Source organism: Aulostomus chinensis, chromosome 6, assembly GCF_037954235.1.
Source record: "Aulostomus chinensis isolate RoL2024-O1b breed Wild chromosome 6, RoL_Achi_v1.0, whole genome shotgun sequence".
Lineage (NCBI taxonomy): Eukaryota > Metazoa > Chordata > Actinopteri > Syngnathiformes > Aulostomidae > Aulostomus > Aulostomus chinensis.
The window spans coordinates 2,468,309-2,480,937 of record NC_141325.1 but is presented as its reverse complement, the minus strand read 5'-3'; the positions used below and the strand labels follow the sequence as shown (position 1 = coordinate 2,480,937).

General features: G+C 40.5%; 2 protein-coding genes across 17 annotated transcripts in view; one reads left to right on the top strand and one right to left on the bottom strand.

The window, feature by feature from the left end:
* Window positions 1–6,885, bottom strand: part of cfap299 (cilia and flagella associated protein 299) — a 76,112-nt gene extending 69,227 nt beyond the window's left edge. For 9 of the 12 annotated variants that reach the window (XR_015116369.1, XR_015116370.1, XR_015116371.1 and 6 more), the window contains exons 1-2: window positions 6,715–6,885; window positions 1,643–1,776 (exon numbers count right to left, since the gene is read on the bottom strand). Coding sequence is in view for 7 of the 12 variants with exons in the window: in XM_086205796.1 (XP_086061922.1) it covers window positions 1,643–1,776; window positions 6,715–6,822 (242 nt within the window). In the remaining 5 variants the exon portion in view is untranslated. Of the gene's footprint in view, window positions 1–1,642; window positions 1,777–6,714 lie in introns of those variants that run through there. The other 3 variants (XM_086205801.1, XM_086205804.1, XM_086205803.1) reach the window with 2 other exon arrangements.
* Window positions 6,886–6,893: 8 nt separating this feature from the next.
* The window catches only part of antxr2a (ANTXR cell adhesion molecule 2a), a 130,755-nt gene continuing 125,019 nt past the window's right edge, over window positions 6,894–12,629 (top strand). For 3 of the 5 annotated variants that reach the window (XM_086205792.1, XM_086205790.1, XM_086205789.1), the window contains exon 1: window positions 6,959–7,095. The gene's annotated coding sequence lies outside the window, so the exon portion shown is untranslated. The other 2 variants (XM_086205791.1, XM_086205794.1) reach the window with 2 other exon arrangements.

The window sequence follows — 12,629 nt, the reverse complement described above, 5'->3', positions numbered from 1 at the left end:
TTGTCATTCAGCTTGTTTATATTAACATTTTTGATCTGAATTTAGACAGATGGGCAGGCCTTGTTCAAATAAAGGGCCATATGCGTGCAGGACGTGTGCTTGACGAATTACTCCCATTTATCCTGTCTTTTATTAAATACAACCACAAAGGATTAAATAAGCTGCTCCAACTGCTACCACACCGGATAAAACTAGCAAAGATTCAGATTTTATGACCTGTCACTCTCTGATTAGCAGAACAGAACTTCGGCCAAAAATGCCTTTTATATTTTCTTTCCCGAGACTGCACTGCTGCAGCACATTGCAGGAATAATTTAATATTTAGAAAACAAAGACAGAAAGAAAAGAGGCCCTGTGAATTTTCGTAAAAAACTCGGACTTCCAAGCCGATGAGAGGTGAGTGATTAATTTTCCTGCTTGTGGACACAAATTTGTATGAAATGAGCTGAGTAGAAGCTGCATCAAAATGTAGATCATCACAATACAGAACTTATGGCTCTCAGGCTTTGCCACTGTCCGTCTGAGGTCCACGTCGTGACTGAGTGGCTTGGTGACAGCCACACAGAGACGGCAGGTACTGACCGAGATGACAGTTGGAATGACTAAGCTCAAGCTGTCTTGTCTGGCCAGATTCATGATGTCACACAACCCATGGTGTCTCCTCTCAAGCAATGGGCACTTTGCAATTTTTAACCAAATTAAAGTTGCAAACGTGCAGAAAGAGATTAGCATCGATGTGCTAACCAGAGCCTAGAGTGTCCAGGAGTGACCAGTGACTCACAGCCTACATTTTTTTCTGTTCATGTGGCTTTGACGCTGTGAAAGTTCACCTGAGCGCTGCAGGGAAACCCTGGTTTTTATAAATTGTGTCAATATTTTGGCAAATTCTAACATTCCATCCATGTTTTCCACATCATGGAAACCATAGAGCCCCAGGTAAAATAATCATAATCATTTTCCACAGCTGTAAAATATTCTCCCATATTTTAAACTTTATCAGTCTCCAGAGGAATGGTACCTCTTGCCCCCTTACACAGGAGGGTTAAAGGTCAAACATCAGAGTCTGCTGCAGACCATCAGTCCTGAAGCTGCTGCTCAGGGTCTTCCTTTGACCCTTTGTTTAATGTCTTTTTACGCCACACAAATAACCCCAGAATGTATCTTTAAGATAAGTGTAATTCAGAAACTTCAATTAATGAGAAAACCTTTTTTGGTTATTTCATATCATGACAAAAAAACAGCCTGAGATCGAAGACCTGGTTTGGAACCAAAGCTGGAAATCTGAACTCTCGTACAGAAACTGATACCCAAGGAACTTCCACCACAAAAAAGGCACTCTTGGAAGAGAACTGAGGACCACTCGCCTGAAATATTATTCTTTCACAGTGAATGAGAAGTAAGTACATTAAACCCAACAGACGAGCAGCGGCAGGGAACTTCGCTTCTAGCCACGGTGACTGATTGATTCTAAAATCCACCGACCACCTTCACAATTTAAAACAACAAATCAAATTTTCAGAATTAAAAAAAGTGTTTCCAGCTATGTAGCATTTGCTTGGTGGGCGGTGTGAGTTTGTGTCCCCTGTTAGTCATGCAGATGACTTCTCAGCAAGTGCGGTAGGTTGGTGAGAAATTAACTCACGTTGGCCGGCTCCTGTTGTAGACGGCGTTGGCTTTTGCATGCTGTGCAGCTGCTTTCCTCTCCTGAAATTCCTCCCTGCTCAGGACCGTGCCCTTGTGGCCGTGCTCCACCAGCTTGCGGGCCAACTCCCTGTTCTACAAGAAAAAAGGAAAGCGGAGAAGTCAGTCGAGGAGAGGTGACATGGCCTACACTCAGGGCTAAAGATTCTTAGCATTTGTAGGACTTGAGCTTGGCAGCGCCTTTGGTGCAACAGTGAGAGGTCTCTGCTGTGATTCTAGATGTGCTCTTGCAAGAGATAAACATGAAGGCTGTAACTAACAATTACTATTATCTCTACTAAAGAGGAAATGTTGTGCGTGGCACTCGTGTTTGTGTGTCGGTCAGTGGGATGACCAAACTTGGTGGAGGAGAGTGGCATGGGCCAAGGATGAACCCCTTCAATTTAGGGTCAGATGAGTCAGAGAGACACCTGTTGGCAACAGGAAACTGCATGGCTTTCTTTTACATTTCACAGTGTTCCTCTTTGTATGCCGACCAGATTCATCTCAAATATGGTCAGAAACACCTTAGGAACTTGGTGATGAGTAATGGTGAAGACGATGAGTTCTCATCAAACGGTGTTACTGTAGCGGCCACATTTGACATTCCTCCATGAAAGAGGAAACTGCAATAACAGGAATCCACACAGTCAGTTTATTCCAGATTCACAGTTTTGATGAGAGTCTCTGCCGAAAAAGATCCAGAAGCTGAGTCTAAGTCACAGCGCCACCAAGTGGCCACAGGAAGTAAGCGGCTTTAACAAAGCAAAATTAGGTTTCGGCTGGGTTCACATTCCTCCACAATAAATTGTGAATTTCCTTTGTTTCTGATTTATGGTATAAACCTGCACAATAATTTATGTTCTCTCTGTAAAAAATGATCCCACATTGAGTCAAAATTGACAAGCAGGAAATAATCAGAGTTAATCACTTACTCTTGAGACAGAAACAAAGAGCCCCTCACAAGATATCGCTGATTGGCTTTATTTATCCAACCCACAGCCAAAGAAGGAAGAATTTTTTTCTTTCCACTTGTGAAAATATAAAACAAAAAAACTGTCAAGCCTCATATTTGAGGAGTTAGAAGTAGAGGAGGTTCAAAGTGTTTCTCATGTCCAGCTTACAGTCTAAAACCCAAAGACACCTCACTATGTGCCCTGAAATGACAGTAAAACATCAAACCCTGCCATTTAATAGTCTGGAACAAACAAAGGTTTCAACTTTTGCTTGAAAAAAAAAAAAGATTTAAATGATTAATTGGTGATCAATATATTCAGTTTCTGCTGATGGATTAACCAACACAGCTCTATTTTCAAGACCTTTTTGTCTATAGATTAAAAAGGTACTGCCTAGACTATGGAAACTGCTCTGAAACAACATGAGCCTCAGATACTGTTGAACTTAATGGATTTAGTGGGATTTACAGCTCATGGCATTTAGCTGGTGACTACACGCACGTGTCCACGCTCTCTTCTGGGTTTGTGGACCCACCGTCATTAAGGCCAAGCCATAAAGTCATCATCTAAAAAAAAAAAGTCTTGCTGTCAAACACAGTGGTTGGTCGGGTCAAAGCTCCTGCCACATGTCCCTCTACCCAAAATCTCAGCCTGCATCCCTGCCAGAGGGTTATATTTTCCTTTAACTTTGATGTGGCTCACCAGAAATGAGTCTCAGACATTTGCTGGCCCTACAACTGGCCTGAAAATCATTGTCTATACTTTCAAAGCTCACTGAATACATCTGTTTGAACGAGGTTCTTCTCTACATTCGACACAGCAGGCCCCAGACTCCAGAACGTCTATCCTGGCAACAGAGGTAGTGACTTTGTAATGTAACCTCTTTAACTACTGCAGGTTTTTTTCCCCCTCAGTACAGCTTGTGAAAGGTCTTAAACAACATCATCTGGGAAAAATAGGTTTATAATTAGATGATTTATCAGAACTGGGTCCTTATCAGTGTGAATGCACAGGTTACATGACCTGGACAGCCCGTGTTGTCACAAGCGGAGGGTGACTGAGTTTACCAGTGATTGACGGAGGCTGATTATCAGGTCAGATATGAGTTGCTCTCCTCTCCTGTGGACACAGGTGTTCAAACAAGGTGGCCACCACAGCAGCCACGCATATCATTACCAAGTCTGCCATCTAGTGGACAAAAGGCAACTTTATGGTGCCCAACAATCAGGTTCTGCTGATGTTGTATGGACATGTAAAGGAACTTTTATTAAGTTATGGAACCCTTCAATTAATTTTGCTTTGCTCCATGATTGAAACCCTTTAACGTAAACATTATATTATATTAATTTTGCCATGTTTGGCATGCATCTGTTGCACCAATAAACATTGAGTGAATAGACTTATATTCAATCATAACCCCACATCATATAATTTTGAAGGCCACTATATAAAATAAAGATATTGGAATTCGTTTTTCCAACTTTTCCTAGATCAATAATAACGACGCCGTCTGAAATGGGGAAAAATGAGTCATATTTAAGGATTTACTGTCTAACCAGAGCTTTGAGAAATTCTTCCCAAATGGCCGCAGTAGAATTATAATGGACCATGTTATCAAAATGTCAAAGCATCAAGTATTAAAATAACAATATCCCTCATACTGTACCAGCACAGGGTTAGGGACTCATTGAGACTTAAAATATATTGTTAATAATATTGTTTTGTGGTGTATTTGGTTATATATGTACCAATGTCATAGAAGAACACTCCTGTGAAGACTTAAAAATATGAATGTATCAACATTCTGTCGTGTAACGGTGTTGTTGCGGCACTTGCTGAGGCCTACCTGTGTTCTACCGCCATCTAGCGTGTGTCTGACACAACTACCTCAACAGAGCTTGACAAAGACAAACTTGCGTACTCTGGATAAATTGTTTTCATGACACAAACGCCAACAAATTGCAGGCAAATTGTCAAGTATTAATATCCTGCTTACTTGAGTACTTTCACTTAATCTGTCTCGTGAAGTAAACCCAACTGCACGTACAGCTGAAACCAGAAGTTTACACACACACACACACAGTGCAAAAAGACACATAACTAAGTTTTTCCTCGCTGTCTGAAGCTAAATCAGACTCAACCCCTTCTGTTTCAGGTCATTTAGGATTACCAAGATTATATCTCTTTGCCAAATGCCACAATAATGAGAGAGAGAGTATATTTTAGAGAATTTGTTATTACTTTCTTCAAGATCAAAAGTATACATACATTTCCTTAGTATTTAGTAGCGTTGCCTTTGAACTGCATGACTTGGGTCACACGTCCTTCCACAAGCTTCTCACAGTACTTGGCTGGAATTCTGGCCCGTTCCTCCTGACAGAACTGGTGTAACTGAGTCAGGTTTGTCAGTCGCCTTGCTCGCACATGCCTTTTCAGATCTGCCCGCAAACTTTCGATGGGATTCAGATCGGGACTTTGTGATGGCCTCTCCAAGACACTGACTTTGTTGTCTTCGAGCCATTTTTCTTAACTATTTTGGCAGTATGCCGAGGGTCATTGTCCATATGGAGGGCCCACTTGCACCCAGGTTTTAGCTTCCTGGCTGATGTCTTGAGATGTTGCCTTAATATTTCCACGTAATGTTCTTTCTTCATGATGCCATCTGTTTTTTGAAGAGCCACAGTTCCTGCTGCAGCAAAGCAACCCAACAACTTGATGCTGCCACCTCCGTGCTTCACAGCTGGTATGGCGTTCTCAGGTTTAAAAGCTTCCCCCCCCTTTTCCTCCAAATGTAACGGTGGTGATTCTGTCCAACAACTCCACTGTAGTTTCATCAGACCACAGGTCTCCAGAAGTTAAGGTCTTTGTCTTGGTGTCCTTTTGCAAACTGTAATCTGGCTTCTTCTTTTTTTTTTAATGTTTGTTTAGGAGTAATGGCTTCCTTCGTGCTAAGTAGCCTTTCAGCCCACGTCGGTGCAGGACTGGTTTTACTGTGGATGATGACACTTTCTTACCAGCTTCAGCCAGCATCTTCACAAGGTCTTTAGCTTTTGTTCCGGGGTTGCTTTGCACAAGTCGGACCAAAACACGTCACCTCTGGGACACAGAGCCCGTCTCCCTCCTGAGCAGTGTGGTGGCTGGACAGTCCCATGATGTTTATACTTGTGTGTAAGTGTTTGAACAGCGTGGCACCTTCAAGCATTCGGAAATTGCACCCAAGGATAAACCAGACTTGTGGAGCGCCACGATTCTCTCCCTGATTTCTTGGCTGATCTCTTTTGACTTTCCCATGATTTCAAACAGGGAAGCAGAGTGTTAGAGGTGTGGCCTTAAAATACGTCCCCAGGTGTGCCTTCAATTAACGCGCATGTTGTCATTTAACCTATCAGGAGCTTCAAAAGCCATGACATCATCATCTGGGCTTCCCCACATTGTTTAAAGACATAGTACTTTTTGCGTATGTAAACTTTTGACCTCGAAGAAAGTAATATAAAATTCTCGAGGAAATTGTCTCTCTCATGCTTGTGGCTTTTAGCAAAATCAAATAATTTTGGTCATCCTGACTGACCTGAAACAGGAGAGGTTTAGTGTTGAGTCTTTTTGCACAGTGTGTGTAAACTTCTGGTTTCAACTGTATCCTGTGCAGAGGAAAGGGCCGGCCGCCAAACTCCATTTGATTTTTTTAATGATTTTGTGTTACCTTTTACTGTTAAGCCTAGAATTATGTTTAACTGTACAGCTACAATAACGGCATAATCTTTCCTGTGTATTATTTGATCCGGCGTTTCATTCGTACTTTAAATAGTAAGCAGAATTGACGTGTAAAGGTGTTCATGTTGCTCTGCTATTCTTCCACCTGAAAAAAAGCGGATGAAGCGAAACTATCAGTAAAGACGGCTGGATAGCGACTCCAACCAAATAGTGCATAAGGTGTGTAATGTTAGAACGAACAAAAAGTCATTTTTCACATGTCAGAGAAAACGCAGGCTCTCTCACTATCGAATGACTTGGGACACAATGCAGGTGCCCCGCGAACACACGTACAGGTTCAGTGCATTGACGTGGCGGTCAAACTTACTTTTAGGTAAAATAAATCTATCTCCGTGACTTTGGAGTCCAGGTAATCCTCGTAGGTTTTGTACTGTGTTACAGCATCCACAAAACGACCGGCTGTACTGAGCTCCATTACGCAGCTGTTTGTATCCTAATGTTAGGCTGCCATAGCAACCGCTGTCATGGCTGCCGCTGTTCTAACTTTTGGAGGGAAAATCCTGGAAGCGGAAGTCGAAAGTAGATGCTAATAGCTATCAAGGTGAGTTTAACAAGATAACGGCTGACGTGAGTGTGTGGAGGTGATGTTATTGACGGGTTATTCTTCTTAGCGACTGTAAAGGAAAGAGCCATTTAAAGCGAAACAAGAAGAATGGTCTGCGGTCCCGGGCGAGCAACATGGACACAGGTGAGGAGTACACAAGTAGTAGTTTTTAAAAGTGTGTCTGGGATTCATATATGAGAACTAGCGGAGAATTTGTGGAGTGATGTCTTGAAGTAGTCCTATAATGAAGAAAAGATGAGTGACTTGAACCAAATTGGAATGTTTGTTTGTTGAATTTTATTCATTTTATGTCTAATTTTTTAGGCACAGCAATTCTTGCGTTTCAACAGTCAAATATATTCGTGTGATGTGACTGAAATCTAAAGAGTAGGGCAGGTGTCCAGGTAAAGCGGACCTTTAATTTGGTTTACATTGGCCAGTATTTTAGTAAAAACCTAAATTCCAGGTTGAAGAAAAGTGTAAAATATCATTGAATTATTCTTGCATGCGTCTTTAGTGCTAAACCACATTTGCTTAGAGTGCTAAGCTAACTTTGAGAAATATGTTCAAGAGGTTTTCATAGTTTGTTCCACGTTTCATTGATGCATTTTGTGTGTGATGTTGCAGTTAAAACATGCCAGGATACTAAATGTGCCAATGCATTTTGACATTACAGGCACATACCCATACTGATAAACCTCAGTGCTTTTTAAAACTATAACTCCATGTTAAATGCAAATGTTGCAGATGTTATTGTACATTTCCACATTGTATAGAAGTACTGCTGGTGTCTTCTGGTGAGGGCAGGGGCAGTCTGTGGTTATGACCCTCTGGAGAGCTCTTCAGACTGCTGCCGAACAGTTGGCATACCATACCGTAATACAATATGTCAGTATTTTCTCTACGGAGTAGTGGTAGGAGGAAAAGTGCAGATACACAGATGGATAGGTTGGTTTTCTGAAGTATCTTTAGAGAGTGGAGTAACTGTTGATGTGGGTTCCTAGAACCTGGAGCAGGAAACTTTCCATTTCGTCTGCTTTTATGTCTGGAGGAGAGAATTCCTTGCGGTGTCTCTGAAAGACTATGATCACATTTTTTAAATATTAAGTTTCCTGTACAGCATCTTGTCAATTTATGACTGACTTTATCTCTGTAGGGCACCTCATCCCTGCTTGTGTGTGTCAGGGGTGTGTGGGGCTTCAGTCATATCAGGCTTGGAAATCAACACCCACTACATGCAAGTGTTTTTGTGTTGTTGCTGATGAGTTTGCAACCCACCGGTGATTTGTGACATTCCCTGCGAGCTCCATTGTGGAGACACACTTTCATATGCTTCAGTTACAGCTTGATTAGGTCATTTCTTCTGCTGTCCCGGTATCCATGAGCAGAGAAGAAGTGATTTATATAATGAAGTATGTTGGCCTCAGGAGACATAGGTGGAAGGCTATACCGCCTTAACAGCTGTTTGCAGCCACACTGTCTTCAGCTTCACCTTTTGTCACCATATACACACCATTACATACGACACACCATCACCCTGATTACAGGTTTGGGGAACTCGATATCTACTTGGGCTAAAATCAAGGCAAACTTGTTATCACCAAAGACTGCCTTGCATATTTATTATATCTCTGATTTCTACTGACTGGTGTGTTTATGGTGCGCTTAGCTTATTGTGGTGCAGTGACCTGTAGTCGTGCACTAAACCAAAAAAAAAAAAGCAAGTAGTGTCTTTTGTTAATCAGTGTACTTAATTCCAAGGACTGTTTGAAAAAAACAGACAATTCCTGAAGCTGAGACATAAAGTTTGTGTCCTCGTCTGTCTGTCTAGTTTCCTCTGCCATGATAATGATAACAATATAATGCCAAGTTTGACCTCTCATTTTTGTCCCTGTACCATAAAAGCTTCATCTTCATCGCTAATTCTGTTTTTGTACGTAATGTTTTATGCGTGCATGAGAGAGAGAGAGGAAGAGAATGTCAGTATTTTTGCATGAATTTGTAGATCTTGTACTGTTTTCTGGATGCAGTAACAGGCTGCTGGTCAAAGCATTAAAGTGACAACTAAAAAAATTGACTTGCAGATGATTTTGGAAGCCACCAGCTACAGTGGTATGTGGACAACATAGCAAACAGTTAATGCTTGACAAAGAGTGGGGACCGGTAAAGATAAGATGGTGCCTTTAAAGATTTGGAAAGTCATGGATGTTAACTTCAAACTACCAGTATGTTTTGTTTATCAGCTGAAAGCAACCGTAGTTTGCGACTGTAGACATGGATTTTCACCCTTGTTTTGGGTGTCCACATGAATATTTCAAAGAATGCATGGTCATGAAAGTTTTACTTAAAGGCGTGGAGAAGTCATGGAATATTTTGGTTGAAAATGTTTCCTGAATTGTGTGAAAATTTCATACCTCAATTCAAGAGCAATAAACTTTTCTACGCTTTTTGATTGGCTGGTCAGGTGTGTGGAAGGAGACTGTCGGCCATCAACTACCATGAGTGTGAGTCTAACCTAAAGGGATCATTCTAAGCTCATGAAAACAACCATTTTTAGTTTCAGGTAATTATACACGAAAGGAAAACAGAGGGTTATATTCCATTTCTACCAATAATCCATCCTAAATTATAGACCTTTTAAACCTGACCAACACACGGAATAATCCACTTGATGATAAAATAAGGCCAATGATGTCACTCACTAAATTCTGGTGAATTGGCACTATTTTGCACATTTATTGATTGTAAAACAAAATAAAATATTTTGTGGGAATATCTTTGGCTCTATTGACAGAAATCCTGTGACTCTTGGCTGTCTGGACCATCTTTTATTATGAATTTGTTTAATTTTTCTTGCACAGTGTGACTTTTAATGGGTCTGCCATGACGTCCGTGGAAAATGAGGTTATTATTCCAAATATTGTTGTGAACATGCTCCCATGCTGCAGCCATGATACTGCCAGTGTTTTGTATGGCTCCTATGTACATAGGTAGACAGATGACTTGACAAAGAAAATGAAGGTGGATGAGTTTGTGGGCAGAAGTTGGTAAATGGAGGAATCGGCTCCTTTAAGATCAACTTTAAATAAAGACTGTCACGCAAGCTTTGTCTTATTCTCAGTGTTTTCTTACCTAGAAATAATGATCCGCTGCATTATTCACCACCATAATGAATAATGAAAGTGTCTCTTGTCCGCTCCTAGTCTGTGTTGAACAATCTTTTTCACGGTGCTTGTTCATCATGGCTCGTGTCACCTAATTTTCATATTAATGTCTTAATTATTTTTTTTTAAATGTGTAATGCCAGCACCTCAGCACCCAATGTCAGTTTCCTATGGTGCTTGGGTGTGTTCTTTTCCTGTATGTAAATGTATCGTCAAGGATTTCATTGAGGTCCACGGTCAGGTTTGATAGAGAAACTTGCATCATTCGTCTTTGTTCGTGTCCACAACATGCTAGCTGTTTTTCCACATTTGAGCCAGTTTACGGAAGATTTTGAGACTCTACAAAATCAGGACGGCATGATATCAGCATTGGTTGTTTTTCAGTATCCTGGTAAACTTCATCATGGCTGGTTAAAGTTTCTCCTTCTGTTCTCATCAGCAATTAGAAAATGACAATAAGTATATGAATTTTGGGCTTTTTCAAATTTTGTGGAAATAAAAACATTTTTCAGATGTTTTTAAGTGTGTGTAAAATCTGAATGTAACATAGACTTATTTTTATACAGATAATATTGATATCATTAAAGATCAGTTATTGGCAAAAACCAGCAGTAAAATGTTGGCATATCAGATCTCTTGGCAAAAATCCAGTATTGGGCAATTATTTTGATCAGTTCTCACGTTCCGCTGGAGGACAGCACAAGACAGCAGACAGCAGACAGCACAATTTCCAACATGTACATTCATATAAATGTCAGCCTTCATCTACTAAACTTCCATGCTGGTGCTGCAAGTGAACCAACATGATTGCTAGCATGGAACACGAGGCAGCAGTGGATTAAACTTTTATATCTATGGATTAGCTTCACCTCAGTGATCAAGTTCACTGTTTGCTGCTTTTGTTAATTTACACAGAATCTGACATGTTGGTCTTTTTTGTCAGTCTGTTTTGAGACTTTATCTTACTCATGAACTGCATTTCATGTGGCATTTGTAATAAAAGACATTCGCATTTCAAGTGACGTGTGCTTTGATTTGAACTGTTGGACTTGAAATTTTAAATAGTTCCTCCTTCTGTTTTTCCTTAGAGGTCCCATGAAATGAAAAGTTCTTTACATGTCCCCAGTTTATAATCCTGTATTTTTTTCTCCTTTATAACTTGATATACAGTAAATATAGTTTATGTGGAAGAATGAGTAGTAGAGTATTTAATGTGGAAATCCTTGTCCTATAAAGAATTTAAACATTTGATGACTCTTCCTGCACTAAGGGTGTGGACTAATTTCTATGTCCCTCCCTCATCCATCATGTGCACTAAATGCACTGTGGCACCAACAGACTAGAGAGTAGCATTTAGAGGAAGTGCTGGTGGATATATGCATCTCACAACAGACATGAAATGACTCATTTTGCCATTTAAATTTGATCCATTTGGAAGCTCTTGAGGGGCTGAACGATAGAACTCCTCCACTACAGGAATTGTCTCAGCTAGCATGCTAACCATGACAGTGAAGACCTACAAACGTAGAAATACTAATAATCATCAAGGTAAAATTTTTAAATAAGTGTGGTATTGATTTGAAATAATATGCATGGAGAGGTGGCTAAGTGTACGCAGGTTTCTCAGGAATATGGAAGTTCCCAGGAGGGGATGACTCACCCTGCTGCTCTGGTGCTGACCTCCTGTTGATTGGGTTCTTTTTAGAAGGCCATTTATCTAACATTTAATCCTGAGTTTGTCTGAATGGAGAGAGTTCTCTCTCGCAGTGTTAAGCACTGCAGTGTCACTGAACAAGTTACTCCCACTGACTCATATGGCCTTGGTGTCAGTGAGTCCATAAATCAATAGCAGCTAACAAAAATGATCCATTAGCCCACCACTACGGTGCATATGCTAAGCTAACTAGCGATCAGCTGGTTTTTGAGGGTATCAGCACCCTAATGCAGCACAAAGGAAAGAGGGGTGTCTAACAATTTGTCTCTGGGGAAACCGCAAATGAATTTATTTTCCAAAACATTGGCTTCGTCCTTCCTGGTTAAAATAGTTGCATAATGCTGCTTTAAACATAGCAGAAAGCATGGTCTTTAAAACTCAGCAGTTATGGCACAGTATACCACATGCTGCGTTTCACTGGCAACCACATATATCAGGATTCATATAAATTGTTTTAATTTATGATCTTCATGTGACATAAACACTTCATCATGCTGAAGTTTCAATTATAAAAATGTTGGCACAAAAACTAGTTCTCTGGGGTGTTTATGAGAATTGCACGACGTGATGAAGACCATAAAGAACAAACAACATCCATGTAGTTTGGCAGGGCCTTTGTCAGGATTTTAAAAGAAATACTGTGTGAGAGATGATTCTTTTTTGTGACATGTTCCGGCAGATGTGACACGAGTTTGACCCTGTAGTTTAGTTTTTGCTTGCTCTCCTCTCTAACCTCTCCAAGTTAGTTTCTTGTCCAGTTATGTTTGCATACAACTTTTTACTGATTTCTTTTGAATTGG